We start from the raw sequence: 14,852 nt of genomic DNA, 5'->3' as shown, positions 1-14,852 counted from the left end.
CCCTTTGATGATACTGCCACCACAGGGCTTGTTATAAAATTATATTTTTTAAAACCCAAAGGAATATCTGAAACATGGGCTGGGTCTGATCTTTTTCCCCTCATCAAAAAATGAGAAGTTTTATAATTAAATTAAAAAGTCCTTAGTCACACTGAAATGATAATGCAGAAATGTCTCCTTGTCTGACACATGTAGCAATTGACTAAGCTTGTTCAAATACAAAAATAGATTATTAAACATGCAGCTGTAAAGTCAGAATTTACTACAGAATGTTTTTAGGAAACAACGGATCAGCTTTAAATAGGCTCAAGAAATTTCCCATGGAGGACAAAATTATTTAGTTTTTCACCTAAACATTACCTAAATAATGAACTATGAGTGTGTGTATATATATATATATATATATATATATATATATATATATATATATATATATGTATATGTATATAATACATATTAAGTTTTATGTTTTTATATAAATACTAATTTCATCAGGGAAGTTTTCTAAAATAATACTGAATTCCCTTTATTTAAATACTTATTATGTGTTACTTGACAACTGACTTCAGATTGAAGTTCACTCCTCTACTAAATACTGCTAATGTTCTTAAAACAAACAAACAAACAAACAAACAACAACAAGAACAACATAAACTCTTTCACTATCCAAGAAGGTATTTTTTACTGAGAGGCATTAATTCCTAGTTCTTCATTCCATATTCAGCAACAAAGCTTCTCCTCAATCCATGTCTATTTCAAGAACATGGGAAAATGTTACAGCAATATAGTAATACATACAGCAATTTCAATAAAATTTATATTTCCTAGTATTATTTAAAATATGTTTGAGACTTTACTGAGCTACATTATACATTACTTGCACCAATACTGAAATAATGTGCATTATTTCCTTAAAATTTTAGGAGTATTTAAACATTCCTGTGGGGCAGTACATTTACAAATCAACATATAGTCAAAATATAAAGACAATTTAACATAGAAGTTTAATGCTTCTGTAGTATAGCCTCTTTTTGTATTTTCAAAGTGATTTTAACAAAAACATCACACAGGGAGATTAAAAAGTTTATGATCTGTTGGTGATGATGTGTAGGTTATATAATTTTTCATGTAATTTCACTTTTAAAACTAGTACATGTATTTTCTAAAAAGAGTTAATAATTTTTTGTAGAGGAAATCAGGGATTTATCTCTATATAAGATCTAACTTTTAGAAAATATATAAAACGTTTCTAATGGTGGTTTTTAATACCTCCTCAGTAAGGATGGAAGTTAGTAAGCCTCAAAAACATCAACATTCCTCATGCTAGACTTTCTTACCTCTAAGGGATCCCCACTAGAGTGCCAAAGTCATGTTATAAATAGGAATGTTACAATTATGATTGAATAGTTTATAGGCTATACTCTGCAAATCTTGTCAAAATTTTTCATGGGATGCATGTGTGAGGAAAGAGGCATTCAGGCTTATTAGGCTGATTTTAAACCCCCTGGAATGCAAGTGGATTTAAAAAGAAGGAACAGAAACATGGACTATTTTACAGAATGTTAAGGAAATGCAAAAAAAGTTGAAAAGATACTTAAAAAATCAATCTCAATTAACATGCATCATATAAATGACACTGATTTTGAAAGATGTCAGAACTTCAGGGTAATATCCTCCTTATCAAGGCATATTCACATGCTTTTAAAATTATAGTATAGAAAAACAGAAGCCATACAGAGAGCCAACACTTGGAAAAACACTCACTGATGATTACTTTTGAAGTTTTTCTCTATTTTATTCAAATAATGGAATAGAAATGTTCAGCAACTAAACAATTATATTGTTCAGAAAAGTTTCACAAATAATATGCTGAAACCTGCTCCTGACCACTTAGTATCACCATGAATCGTTGAGACATCAAATCTTGGTGACTTCAACAGCTATTTATCTGTAACCTCAGATGGGAAGTCTTTTTCTAAGAAATCTGTCATTCTGTAAAAATGTTCATTATTTTTACAGAATGGCTCTATTTCAGAATATCGCAGCAAAATGAAATACGTTAAACACTTCTGAAATATATACGCTAGTTCAATGTGTCTGCAAGAACTGTTATGCTGTGATTGTGTAAGTTGATAGAACATCAACATCCCTTACACAATTACCTAGTTAGCACTCTTATCCTTGAGAGATTTCTTATGCAGTACACTGACATACATTTAAGTTCTTTAAAGATCAGAATGTTGAAATATGTTTTAGTTTGTTGGATTCGATAGGAAAAAAGTATAACTTTCTCAAAGTTCCTTGATAGAGATAATTTCAGAAAAAAATCTTTAATGACTATGGTACTTTTATTTAACAGACACAGAATATCACAAACATACTTACCAGTAATCACGTTGGAGTGTTGTATACTTTCATTTCCAATGGCCAGTGGTTTATTTTTTGAATCTAAGTTTATGCCTCTTACTTAGAGTCAATGCTTTATTCTGTTTTTATATAAATCAAATCATTTGAAATTAAACCAATGAGCTTGGGGTGATGAAATGCTAAACATTTCCAACAGAAAATAAATCATTTTGATCAAGAAAAAAAATGGAGACCAGATCATGCACTGAACTCTGAAACTGCAAAGAAATACTTTCTCATTTAAAACAAAAGAAGAAGGATTGTATCATTTTTTCCATACAGAACACTGCAATAAGCATTCTAAGGTTTAAATGGCATGCTGGAATCCATCAAGGGATGGAGTTAAGGCTGAAGGAGTTTCATATACTTAGGGACTGATGGGGCTGAGGGTGTGTGTTCTATATGAAAAGTGATACACAATCCAGAAATCAACAAATGCTCAGAAATAAGTTCAACTTACCGTCTAAATTCGAGATGTACTCTATTAATACTATGAAATAAAAGGCAAATGAGAGTTGGAAAATAAAGTAGAAAGCACCCACCTTCCACATTGTTGTCTTCTGAAAGCACATGACAAGGAGGGAGAGAAAAGGAAAAACATTCATTAAGCAGCATGCAGACTGGACCTTTGCCTTTGCATGTCTTCCTCATGCAAGGCATCAAACACATCATGCAAGTGTTCCATCGCTACCGTTCAAAGGGGAAAACAAAATCATGGGAAGCAGATTCCCTCCTATTGGCAGCATTTTAAGAATGTGAGACAAAATTTCGGTACACTGTCATGTCCTGAGCAAGGAATTTTAAAAATTCTTTCACTGTCCTGTGCTAAGCAAACATTCTTACATGTCACTGATGTGGTTGTTCTAGGCAATTATTTTTAAAGCCTTATTATTATTGTTATTGTTATTGTTATTATTTTTACAATTCCAAAAGATTATATTCCTAAATCTGATCTGGACTTGGATAAAATAAAGCCCACTGCCAAGAGCCATGAAATTTCACTTAAAGACACCCCAGTTCTACATCCATGTACCATCATTGCCTTTAAGTATTTCTAATACTTTTTTTTCCATAAACACAAATAAACCTACGTAACTAAAATTTATAATTTGGTTTATTTACAGTGTGTTAATAGTTCGTTACAAATAATGGTAGTTTACTGAATTTGTTAAAAAGTTATCTTTTAAATCCATTAACTAGAAGTAATCACTGCAAGAGAAGTGATGTTGTTTTATCCATTTGGGGGCTGTCCATTAGGGAAAATTTATCATGGTTTCTTCAGTTTGTACTTCTGTTTAGGGTATCAGTATGAAAATTGTTATTATAATGACAATATTTGGTAAACTTTCTTTTATATTTCCATATAATAGACATATTTACATATCCTCGTATATTTACATGTATTTCCATATGTGTGTGTGTATATACATATATATATATCTACAGATATATACACATACACATATATGTGTACACAAGCAGATTTTGCATGTATTTCCTACACATAATCAATGCAAGTGTATGGGATTTGAACTATTTTCAGTAACTACTAAAAAATTCAAGTACACAGGGCTCAAAAATGATACACAGGGCTCAGCATACAGTAAGAAATGGAAGAGAAACCTGTCTTCCAGGAATAGGGCAACAGCCAGGTTTTAGTATTTATCACAATGCTTTCAATAATAAAATATATCCACGTTTACATTTCTAGTCTTATTCTTTTACTTAATTAAATAGAATCTTAAAAGTGGTTATTTGACCAAAAGTGTTTAGGAAGAACAAAACAACAGCAAGAGTAGGAACTGGGAGAGAAATAACTTATAAATGTACCATTTCATAAGGTTAAACAAATAACTCTTTTTAATTGTTAAAATTATTAATGGATTAAAAGTCATCAATTTTGTTTAAAATATATCAACTGGAAACTGAAATATCAACATAGGCACTTTCAGGGATATGGTCTTAACAAATATAATAGAAGAATGCTAGTGGATAAATGTGTACAATAGCATCTATACAAAATACTACGTTTGCCAGAGTTTATTTTATTTTTTTTTTAATTTTTTTTCAACGTTTTTTATTTATTTTTGGGACAGAGAGAGACAGAGCATGAACAGGGGAGGTGCAGAGAGAGGGAGACACAGAATCGGAAACAGGCTCCAGGCTCCGAGCCATCAGCCCAGAGCCTGACGCGGGGCTCAAACTCACGGACCGCGAGATCGTGACCTGGCTGAAGTCGGACGCTTAACCGACTGCGCCACCCAGGCGCCCCCATCCAGAGTTTATTTTAAAAGAAATAACAAAAAAAAGACTGAAATATTTGGTATGTGATATTCATTTCCTGATTGGTTTTGGTTTCTAATCTACTAAATAAGAAACTAGACTTAATTTGCTACTTTTCAATGGCAACTTTGACATGACATGGACACAAATATTGAAGATTTATTTTAGGGGAACCTGGGTGACTCAGTCAATCGAATGTCTGACTTCGGCTCAGGTCATGATCTCACGGATTGTGAGTTCACGCCCCACATCCAGCTCACTGCTGTCATTCAGCATAGAGCCTGCTTTGGATCCTCTGTCCCCCTCTATCTGCCCTTACCAGACACGTGATCTCCCCCAAATAAATAAATATTTAAATAAATAAATAAATAAATAAATAAATAATTATTTTGCTATATTATATGAGATATCATACAAGATACAGATTATATTAATGTTTAAGATATACTTTCATTTTATATTAACTGCCCTCTGAAATTTTACTCCCCATTTAAGGTGTGTTTTTATTTTTTTAAGTAAGATTTTTTAGTATAGAGGGTAAAACAACAAAATCAGGGAATTTAGAGGAGAGGCAACTGCCAAAAAAAATCCACCAATTACTATGGCACTACTTAATTTCTATAAACAGAGACTGGCATATGGTTTTAAGTAGCACAGTCTCAGGAAAAGGGTTTTGTTTTGTTCTTGGTAAAGTGCTGCATGAAAACCTAATAGTAAAAGGAAAATGAAAACCAGGCCTAGGATTGACACCAATTTTATAAATGTGCTAAGTAAGATACTAGGAAAGGAAGCTGTGGTAATAAAATCAAGGTCATTGATTCAGATCCTCTGCAAGTGAGTTCTTTCCCTTCACCGTTAACTAAAACACAGGGCCACGGATGGCGCCTTTGATCTTGACCTGCCATCCAGCATGTTTCTCAGTTTTTATTCATAAAGAGAACCAGCTTAACTAATGGGACCCCCACTATGCAAATCCAAGGCATGTCCAACGTGTAAACAAATCCTAACTTGACCAAATTCAGAAAAATGGTCTGTCTCAAAAGACTCAGATTAAAAAAAAAAAAAAATCAAAGTAGTAGAGTAAATGAAGAGATAATATATTAACTCCTATATTAAAAAAAAATAGAATAAGAAGAAAAGGAAGAAAAGTGGCTTGGAACAAACTTTACTGAATTTCAGACTCAATCACATAATTAAAAAAATGTTCTCTTTATTTGTATCATTCTATTCTACCCTTTTGGTATCTATTTTTTGGCTTTAGTTGATTTAAACTCTGGTAACCTACAGATGATCCCTACATTACTTCAGAATCTGGACATAATTTTAAATGGTGGCAGCTCTCCCATTTACAATCATTTGCCAGATGTTTTTCCTTTTCTCTTTCCCTTCAACTTGGTTTTTGGACTTCAAGAATATCAAGTTTAAAAAGAAAAGTTTTCCTCATCACATCAACTCTTGCTTTCTCTTTGTAGATTCTTTTGCAATCAAATAGTATTTTGATTTTTAACAGCAACAGAGACAGGGGCAAAAATTGGCAAGCCACAGTATAAAGTTAAAGAAGTACATTTTGCTTTAGTGTTAAGGTAGAAAGCAGTCCATCCAGCCTTATCTGTGGACATTGTCAAGTTAGGGAAAAGCTCTTGGCTTGCAGAATACCCTGGCTTCTTAATTCTGCTGACCTAATAGTGCTGTGTACATGAAGTGAGTCTTAGTAATCAACTTTACTATGATGACCATGCCACCTCTAAAGATCACACTGATTTTTTTTCTTTTGATTGTGAAAATAAGGAATAAAATCATGAACAAGATACCTTAAATTTTCTTTTTCTTTCAGATAAGATATGCTTCCCTCACAAAAATGGGAATAGGCACCAGAACATCAGTTATGTTATGAATAATTTGTGTGCTGTTGACATGAAGAGAAGCTGCAGACTGTTAAACTGTATGTTTTTGAATTACTTCAAAAGAGCATCTCCAGGAAAAAAAAATTTCCTTTGGCCTCCCAGCTTATAAGAATCCAAGGACAGGAAGTTTAACTTATCATGAGGTTTTTTTTTGCACATAATTTTACATACTTCTAGGAAAAGAAAAATGAGCAAGAACACAAATGTATTTGTTTCAATGTAAAGAAAATCAGGAATTTAATGATGACCAGGAGATAAAATTGATATAAAATATCACCAGTAACTCCCTTTTGTACAATCAGTATTTAAGGTTAGCAATATGAAAGCTTCATCTAAATCTACAAACAGGAGTCCACTTATTTGCTACATTTTAAGTTTAAAATTGGCTGAAACAAATTATGGAAAGAGCCTAAATGTCCATCAACTGATGAATGGATACAGAAATTGTGGTTTATATACACAATGGAATACTACGTGGCAATGAGAAAAAATGAAATATGGCCTTTTGTAGCAACGTGGATGGAACTGGAGAGTGTGATGCTAAGTGAAATAAGCCATACAGAGAAAGATACCGTATGGTTTCACCCTTATGTGGATCCTGAGAAACGTAACAGAAACCCATGGGGGAGGGGAAGGGAAAAAAAAAAAAAAAAGAGGTTAGAGTGGGAGAGAGCCAAAGCATAAGAGACTGTTAAAAACTGAGAACAAACTGAGGGTTGATGGGGGGTGGGAGGGAGGGCAGGGTGGGTGATGGGTATTGAGGAGGGCACCTTTTGGGATGAGCACTGTGTGTTGTATGGAAACCAATTTGACAATAAATTTCATATATTTTTAAATAAATAAATAAATAAATAAATAAATAAATACAAAAAAAATAAAATTGGCTGAAAGAAATCTGTTACCACTTGGGCATTCCTTCTCTGTTTTGGCTTCCTTCCTTCTCCGCTAGTTGCCAATGACCAGCTCCCTTTATTTTCTGTGGCTCCTTCTCTCCTTCATCAAAACTCCCCTTACTGCAGGTTAACTTGCCATCCAGATCTAGCCATCCAAATGGGGTATATAGTAAAAAAGCGGTGGCGGTAATGGCCAGAAGAAAGAGGAATACAGAAAAGGTTTCCATTTCCTTCTTACATACATTGAGGTTGCTAGCTTCTATACTTGCCTTTCTGGCCCCTTGCAATATATTCAAGACTTTATCTCTCATCTTGGGGATTAAATGCCAGTATAGCAGAGTTTGGTTCCCATGGTGGCACAGGATGGAGCTTTGCTTTATTTTATTTTTCTTTTGGTTTTAACAGTGAAAGCCTTTAGAAAACCTCAATCTTCTGGGAATGTTTCAAAAACTGGGAAACGGAGGAAAGCATTGAAACTGTGGGTTTGTGCAGCAGTCAGCTGGAGGAAGAGAAATGCTGGCCAGAATCAAGAGAAAGTTCAAACAACAAATGAAGCAAAAAAGCCTTCCATTATGGAGGCTTATGGAAGGAAAGAAACAGCCACAGCCTGGGCAGGGATCTGGCTAGTTTCCAAAATGCTTTTTTTAACAGGTGGCCTCAGCAAGTTATTTTAAATCTACCTACATGACACTCCCACCAAGCCCACTGGAATCACAGTCTTAGAACATGAGGGGAGCCAAGTAGAATAACTAATATTTCTTCTCTCCTCACTGATTAGGAGTAAAAGAAGTAACTCTAAACCAATTTGCAGCAGCAAGGACATTCCTAACATCCCACTTGAACCCTATAAAAACATTTTCCCTATGAACATTGTGAGCAACATACAAGTTTACTTTTGGTACAGTATACTATGATTCAAGTATATTATGGTGTTAATGAGTCCTTTGTGAAGTGGTCTGAGAAGTTTACTTTGCCTGATAGTGTTGTTCCCCTTGGAAACTGTGATATGAGTTGCAACATTTCAAAGAACTTTTGCAATAGTACTTTCCTAAGTTGCAGACTGCCTTTGTTTCTGGATCACACAGGTGCCAATTTTGTTACAAAGTTTTTGTGGCATTCAACTCAAAATATTCCATCTTGTTAACAGGGAAAGGAAGGAAAGAACGATGAGAGGAAGGAAGGATAATTATATGGCAGATTCTTCTGGTGCTTAAGGTGTTCAGTGGACCTGATGAAATTTAACAGGTATTAGTCAATATATCAAAATATATACTAAATGACTCACATAAACTATATTGAATATAATTTCAAATTTTATTTTCATGGGGAACTATGACAAGGATTTTGTTTTGCTTTCATAGCCTCAATTCTTCCTTACATCTAAACTTTGAGTTAACATTGCTATATTAATATCAATAGCTGAACTTAGAAAAGGAACATCACATATAAGAATGACCATAAATACTGTGACAAGAGTAGTCTACACGTGTCTGCTCATGTCACCCATTTTTACTGTTTTATTGCTTACACAGAAATAAACTCTCCTAAGACAAAATTGAGCAGGGTGTTACCAGGCATTTTCCTATCCAAACGCAACCACTGCTACACAGCTCTTCAAAGAAAGCTCGTTGAGGTGAGTCACTCTTCCTTTCTAAAAGTTTGAAGTCATCGTATTTTAGAAAGCAGAGGAGGAGAGCTCTTGTATTAGTTGGTAGAATAAATTTAAATACACCCCTATCTACCTAATTTACCACCTATTCTCATGGTTATATGAATGTCCAGTACTCTGATATGACTTTTTTTTTTTTTATGATCAAATGAATGGGAGACCACCTCCAGGTATATGGTACCAGAAGAGAATACTCCACCAAGTGTCCTAGGTTTTCCAACATTAGGATGGAGTAGGTAAACTCTTCTGAAGACCACTGATGGCCTTTCATTTGAGAGAATACAGGCTAGATTTATATAATTCTTTCACAAATCATTTTATTACAGAGAATTTTCAAATAAATTTCCAAATACTTCTGATTTTACTTATCTATACTTACTCAGACCAGTCCAAAATAAATCTATCCAATTTCTATGAGAAAAAAGCAAACATTTTAATTTTGGGAACACTGTGTGAAAATATGACTAACTGAACTATAATGTAAAAAAAAAAAGTCCTAAGTTTAGAGTTTAATAAATTAGATTTCTATATACTGAATGAAAAAAAATGGTCCGTATAAAACTGACTAGTCAATTAAGCATATATTCATTCTTATATTTAAGGAAAATGAAATTTTATTTCAAAATAAGAAATACTTCATATTATTTTTAATTCAATGGACCTTTGCATATGTACCAAATAGTCTATAAGAAAAAATGCACTTGGGGCACCTGGGTGACTCAGTCGGTTAACTGTCCGACTTTGGCTCAGGTCATGATCTCACCATCCATGAGTTCGAGCCCCACATCGGACTCTGTGCTGACAGCTCAGAGCCTGGAACCTGCTTCGGATACTGTGTCTCCTTCTCTTTCTGCCCCTACGCCACTTATGCTCTGTCTGTCTCTCTCTCAAAAATAAACAAAATGTAAAACTATTATAGTTATCTTTTCATCTACAGCACATTTCAACAGGAGGAAGATTGGTACAAGGAATTCTTCTGCTTCTACAAAAACTGAAATCATTCAGTCCAATAGCACCTGAGGTTGAAATATGAGAAATTACTCTTTCAGACAAAAACTGGTCAAATAGCAATAGTTTAATGTGGTTAAATCTAACATTTTTAAGTTGATAGTTTTCCTACAGACTGTGCTATTCTGTCTCCTAAATGTAATGTAGTAATATCAAGTTACATTAAAACATTTCTGAATTCCTGAGAATCAATCCACAGAAAGCATACTGGAGTGGGAGGTACAGGCTTCTAGGTATGGAATGTGTAAGTCATGTGAATGAAAGAGACAGCATGAGGAATGCAGTCAACAGTATCATAGCATTGTATGGTAATGGAGGGTAGCTACACTTCTGATGAGCATAGCATAACTTATAGAGCTGTTGAATCACTATGCTGTAAACTTGAAACTAATGTAACCTTGTATGTCAACTATACTTCAATCAATCAATCAATCAATAGCAATGATAAAAAGAACGGAAGCAGAAAATAGAGTAAATGAAGTTTTTATAAAATGTTTCATAAAGTTTTATGAAGATCTCAAGAAACTTCTTCTAAATGTTCAAGGGAAATAAGAACAAGAAATACTAATACTTGGGTCTTCTTACCACTTTAAAGGTACTTTCATAAATATTATATAATCTGTATCTCATCAGTTAATCTGCTATGGTTCAGTGACTTGCCCAAGACACCCAAATAGAAAGGAGAAGATGGTAAGAGTGTATAGAAAGTATGTTTGAAGGCTCTTTGTCCAGGTTTGTGTGGATTTCAAAAATTGCTTTAAAAAGAAATTGAACATGAGGAATTTGAATAATATAGGGTAAGGCTGGCATGTCTACTAAAGCTGTGTTATGTTCCTGGAACTATTACCAAATGTATCAATTAGCATCACTTTAAAAAATAGTAATATAATATGGAGTAAGAAGATTGTATTTATTATTTCTTTGTTCCTTTTGTAAGAAGGCAGAAGTATTTTACAGAAAATATTCCTTTCTTAATTGCATTGTGTGTTGATTCTATAAAGTCAAGAAAATCTAATACTGTTTACTTTCCTTTACCGAAGAAAAGAATGCCCTGACATTCTTCTCCTCTGTACTATAGACATTATTTCTCAAAAGAAAAAATAAATGAAACAAAACAAACAGACCAAAAGAATCAAAACAAAACAAACAAAAAGCATATTTAGAAAACCTTTGCCCTACTTTAATAAGGAAAAAAGCAGTACAGGTTTGTAAATGTGTTTACCCATGGGCATTTTAACCACTAGAAACAAGAGGAAAAATTATCCACACATTTCTTAGACTTTTAAAGGATTCATTTCATTCACAGCACACAAAATTTTGCATCCTGTTTAAAAATATCTGAAATAAAAGGACACTTTCATTCCCAGTCAAATATTTTGGAAGGTTAAGCAATATAATATGCATTTGCCACATAGAGTGTTTTTTCCCTTTCGTTTTAGTTATAAAATGCAAATCTGATAAAAATACTACTTTTATTCCTTTTACACACACATTGTGTGATAAATCTGGGGACTGAGCAGCATGTTCTAAACTTTTAAAATTTGACTCAATAGACAAGTAGGAAGAACAACCAAATAGATTGTCCAAACTTCTATTTTCTTTAAAAAAAAATAGGGGTGCATGGGTGGCTCAGTTGACTAAGCATCCAACTCTTGGTTTCGGTTCAGGTAATGATTTTGTGTTTCATGATACTGAGTCCTGCGTCAGGCTCTGCATTGACACTGTGGACCTGCTTGGGTTTCTGTCTCTGCCCTTCTCCTACTCACATATCTTTCTCTCTCTCTCTCAAAATAAATAAATAAACTTAGAAAAAAAAATCTTGATGTTAAAGGCTAAAACGGTAAAATAAATTCTATATTTTTAAAGATTTCATAGATGTAGTTGTTTGGCCTAATATCTAGTACTTACTCATGCCCATATGAATGCAAGCCCATGTTGCAGAGGCAGCCATGAGCTTGAACAATTTACCCTTTATCTGCTGATTTACTGACCCATAAAATCAAATCACCACAAATACAAGCCTTAAAGGTAGCCTTATAATTCCCTATCTTATCTTTTCCTAAAATGGCTATTTGCTGCTTAAGAAAACATGTTAAAATATAGATTTCTTTTTTGGACTCTTATTAAACATATTGAAATGTTAATGCCATCATTCAGAACAGTCCATTTTATTATTTAAAATGAAACAGATGATTATGATATAACTAATTATTTCTTGACATATGTGTAAACTGCTGATTACTGGAAAGTCTGAATTCGTTTGACCCAAACTGAAGATTTAATTTTCAAAATAATCTCAAGTTATACTTTATTACATATTGATTTAAAATGTGTGGCAATGATATTGTAATCACTTCATGAGCTCCACTCTAAACATTAATACAAGCATGTGCGCCATATCTCTGACACAGGCACACATACCTATTTAATACTTTCTTTCAAAAACAAATTCAAACCTTCATACTTTTCTTAATAAATATATTTTCCTACATAAGTTACTGTGGATAGAATAAGAAACCATTTACAAAAAATATTTGATAATGTCATCAATAACACAACTACTACTATTTTACTTCATTGGAAATATATTTATCTACTAATAAATAAGCAATGCATAAATTATAAATTTCTCTCTTTATCTTTCCCTCTTATTTAACTTTATGTTTGTCTATATTAGAGAAGAAAAATATTTTCTAATTGCACTAATATGTTACCCATCAGACACATATGCCTAATTACATGTCAATTAAATGAATTACAATTAAATAAAATTAAAAATTTAGTTCCTAAGTTGCAATAGGCAAATTCCACATTCTTAGCAGTCATATGTGGTCATTGGCTACCAGACCGGACATCACAGATTATGAACATTTCTGTCATCACAGGAAGTGCTTTTGGGCAGTACTGTTAAGGGTTTTAAGCAAGTTATCACTTCTCTGGTAATATTTTTGAATATACAGCTGTTCAAATAATGTATATGTTGTTTCCTTTTTTTCGTTACAAAGGGAGATAATTTAAATTCATAATGATATTTTTAAAAGAACACCTAAATTTAGATTTGATATAGTTATTGCATTTGTATACTGTGGAGAACTATACAATATTACCATTTTATCTATAAAATAAAAACACAGGTTGGGAAATACCTTTAATAAAAATTTTGCTTTCATGACAAAATATCTTTGAATAATATAAGCTCTAGACAGTTATTACTCTTTTTGTCATCAGTCCCTTCCCTTGAGCCTCACAGATAATGAGAAAATGCTAAATATGTTTTGATTTTTAAGTAAATTAAACAAGCAATCAAATATCTTTTCTCTTGCTTTCTCCACACTTTCTCAGTATTCTCCATTTAATATTATTTGTCATTGACTTTATGTGTAAACTACATAATAGTTTAATAGCAACAGTAGTTTTTAGATTAAGAAAAAGTACCCTCTATCCCATAATCTCATACAATAAATTCCCTTTCCTTATAATAAGTCAAAGATTTCCCTTTCTATAAAATAAGCCTCTTATTGAGTATTACATTAAGGGTAAATAAACCAAATGGGGAAATAAAGGGATCAGCGTTTCTGCAACATGGAAATACAGGAGAAAAGAAATATAAAAGAATAAAAAGAGCAGCTCAAACCTCTAGTTAATTCTATAAAAGTCCAAGATCCTGTTAAGGGGCTATTACATGATAACAAATGCACCATTGAGTAAGCAATAAAAACTATGAGTAGGAAGAACAGAAAAATAACTCTGAATATGGAAGCATTAACTGTGGAGTAGTAAAAGAAAAAAAAAAGTGGCAAAAATATCTAGGAGATAAAATGATGAACAAGTTTTCCATAAAAATGAGTAAGATGCACAACAAAAATTTAGAGTAAATCTACCAAGTCTATTTTCAGTGTTTAAAAAAATGTAAGCTTATTCTTTAAGTTGAACAGTGTCCACTTTATTATTGAAAAGTGCTTTTTTTCCTGATTGGTTAGTGACATCCAAAGTGTACACAGTAATGGAAATGAGGCAACATAAGAATGGAAAAAAATATTTATAGCCTCAACACCTTAATGGATAACATTTAATCTAGTTATCTCAAAGACCCATTGTCCAGTAAATTAAGTATTGAGAAGAGCTTATTCTAGAGGTTACTGAGGTCATCTAACATCTTAGTCCAATCTTGACATTGGAAAGGCTTGAATGAGATTATACAACATAACCATATATTTATCTTATTTCCAAAGAAGAAAACATATGTTGCAGAACCAGAGTCAGCATCCTGATTCAGTATTTGTCATGGACTGAATGGTTGTACCCCACACCAAATTCTTAGGTTGAAACCCTACTCCTCAGATATTAGGAGGTGGAGGCTTTGGGAGATAATCAGGATTACATGAGGTGATCAGAGTGGAGCCCTCATGAATGACATCACTGCCCTAATGAGTTCCTGGAGAGCTTGCTTCCCCTCTCTGCTCTCCACCATGTGATGATACACAAAGTCAGTGACCTTTAACCTGGAAGAGGGCTCTCCCCAGTATTTGACCATGCTGGCACCCTGATCTCAGATTAGCAGTCTCCAGAACTGTGACACATAAATTTCTGTTTTTTACAAACCACTCAGTCTATGATACTTTGGTATAGCAGCCTGAATTAAGACAGTACTATTTTAGATCTTGCATTACTAGAGAAAACTCACCTTTA

The 14,852-nt window shown here is 33.2% G+C and overlaps 1 protein-coding gene across 22 annotated transcripts in view; it reads right to left on the bottom strand.

Moving 5' to 3' along the window:
- The window catches only part of NRXN1 (neurexin 1), a 1,145,650-nt gene that overhangs the window by 1,034,862 nt on the left and 95,936 nt on the right, over positions 1-14,852 (bottom strand). For 15 of the 22 annotated variants that reach the window (XM_058684148.1, XM_058684123.1, XM_058684125.1 and 12 more), the window contains exon 3: positions 2,949-2,966. The exons of 5 other annotated variants lie outside the window; for them this stretch is intronic. In XM_058684148.1, the coding sequence (XP_058540131.1) occupies positions 2,949-2,966 (18 nt within the window). The remainder of the gene's footprint in view (positions 1-2,948; positions 2,967-14,852) is intronic. 2 more of the 22 variants (XM_058684149.1, XM_058684124.1) reach the window with 1 other exon arrangement.

This window comes from Neofelis nebulosa, chromosome 9 (genome assembly GCF_028018385.1).
Source record: "Neofelis nebulosa isolate mNeoNeb1 chromosome 9, mNeoNeb1.pri, whole genome shotgun sequence".
NCBI lineage: Eukaryota > Metazoa > Chordata > Mammalia > Carnivora > Felidae > Neofelis > Neofelis nebulosa.
The sequence above is the reverse complement of the archived record's forward strand: the minus strand, read 5'-3'. Positions and strand labels throughout refer to the sequence as shown.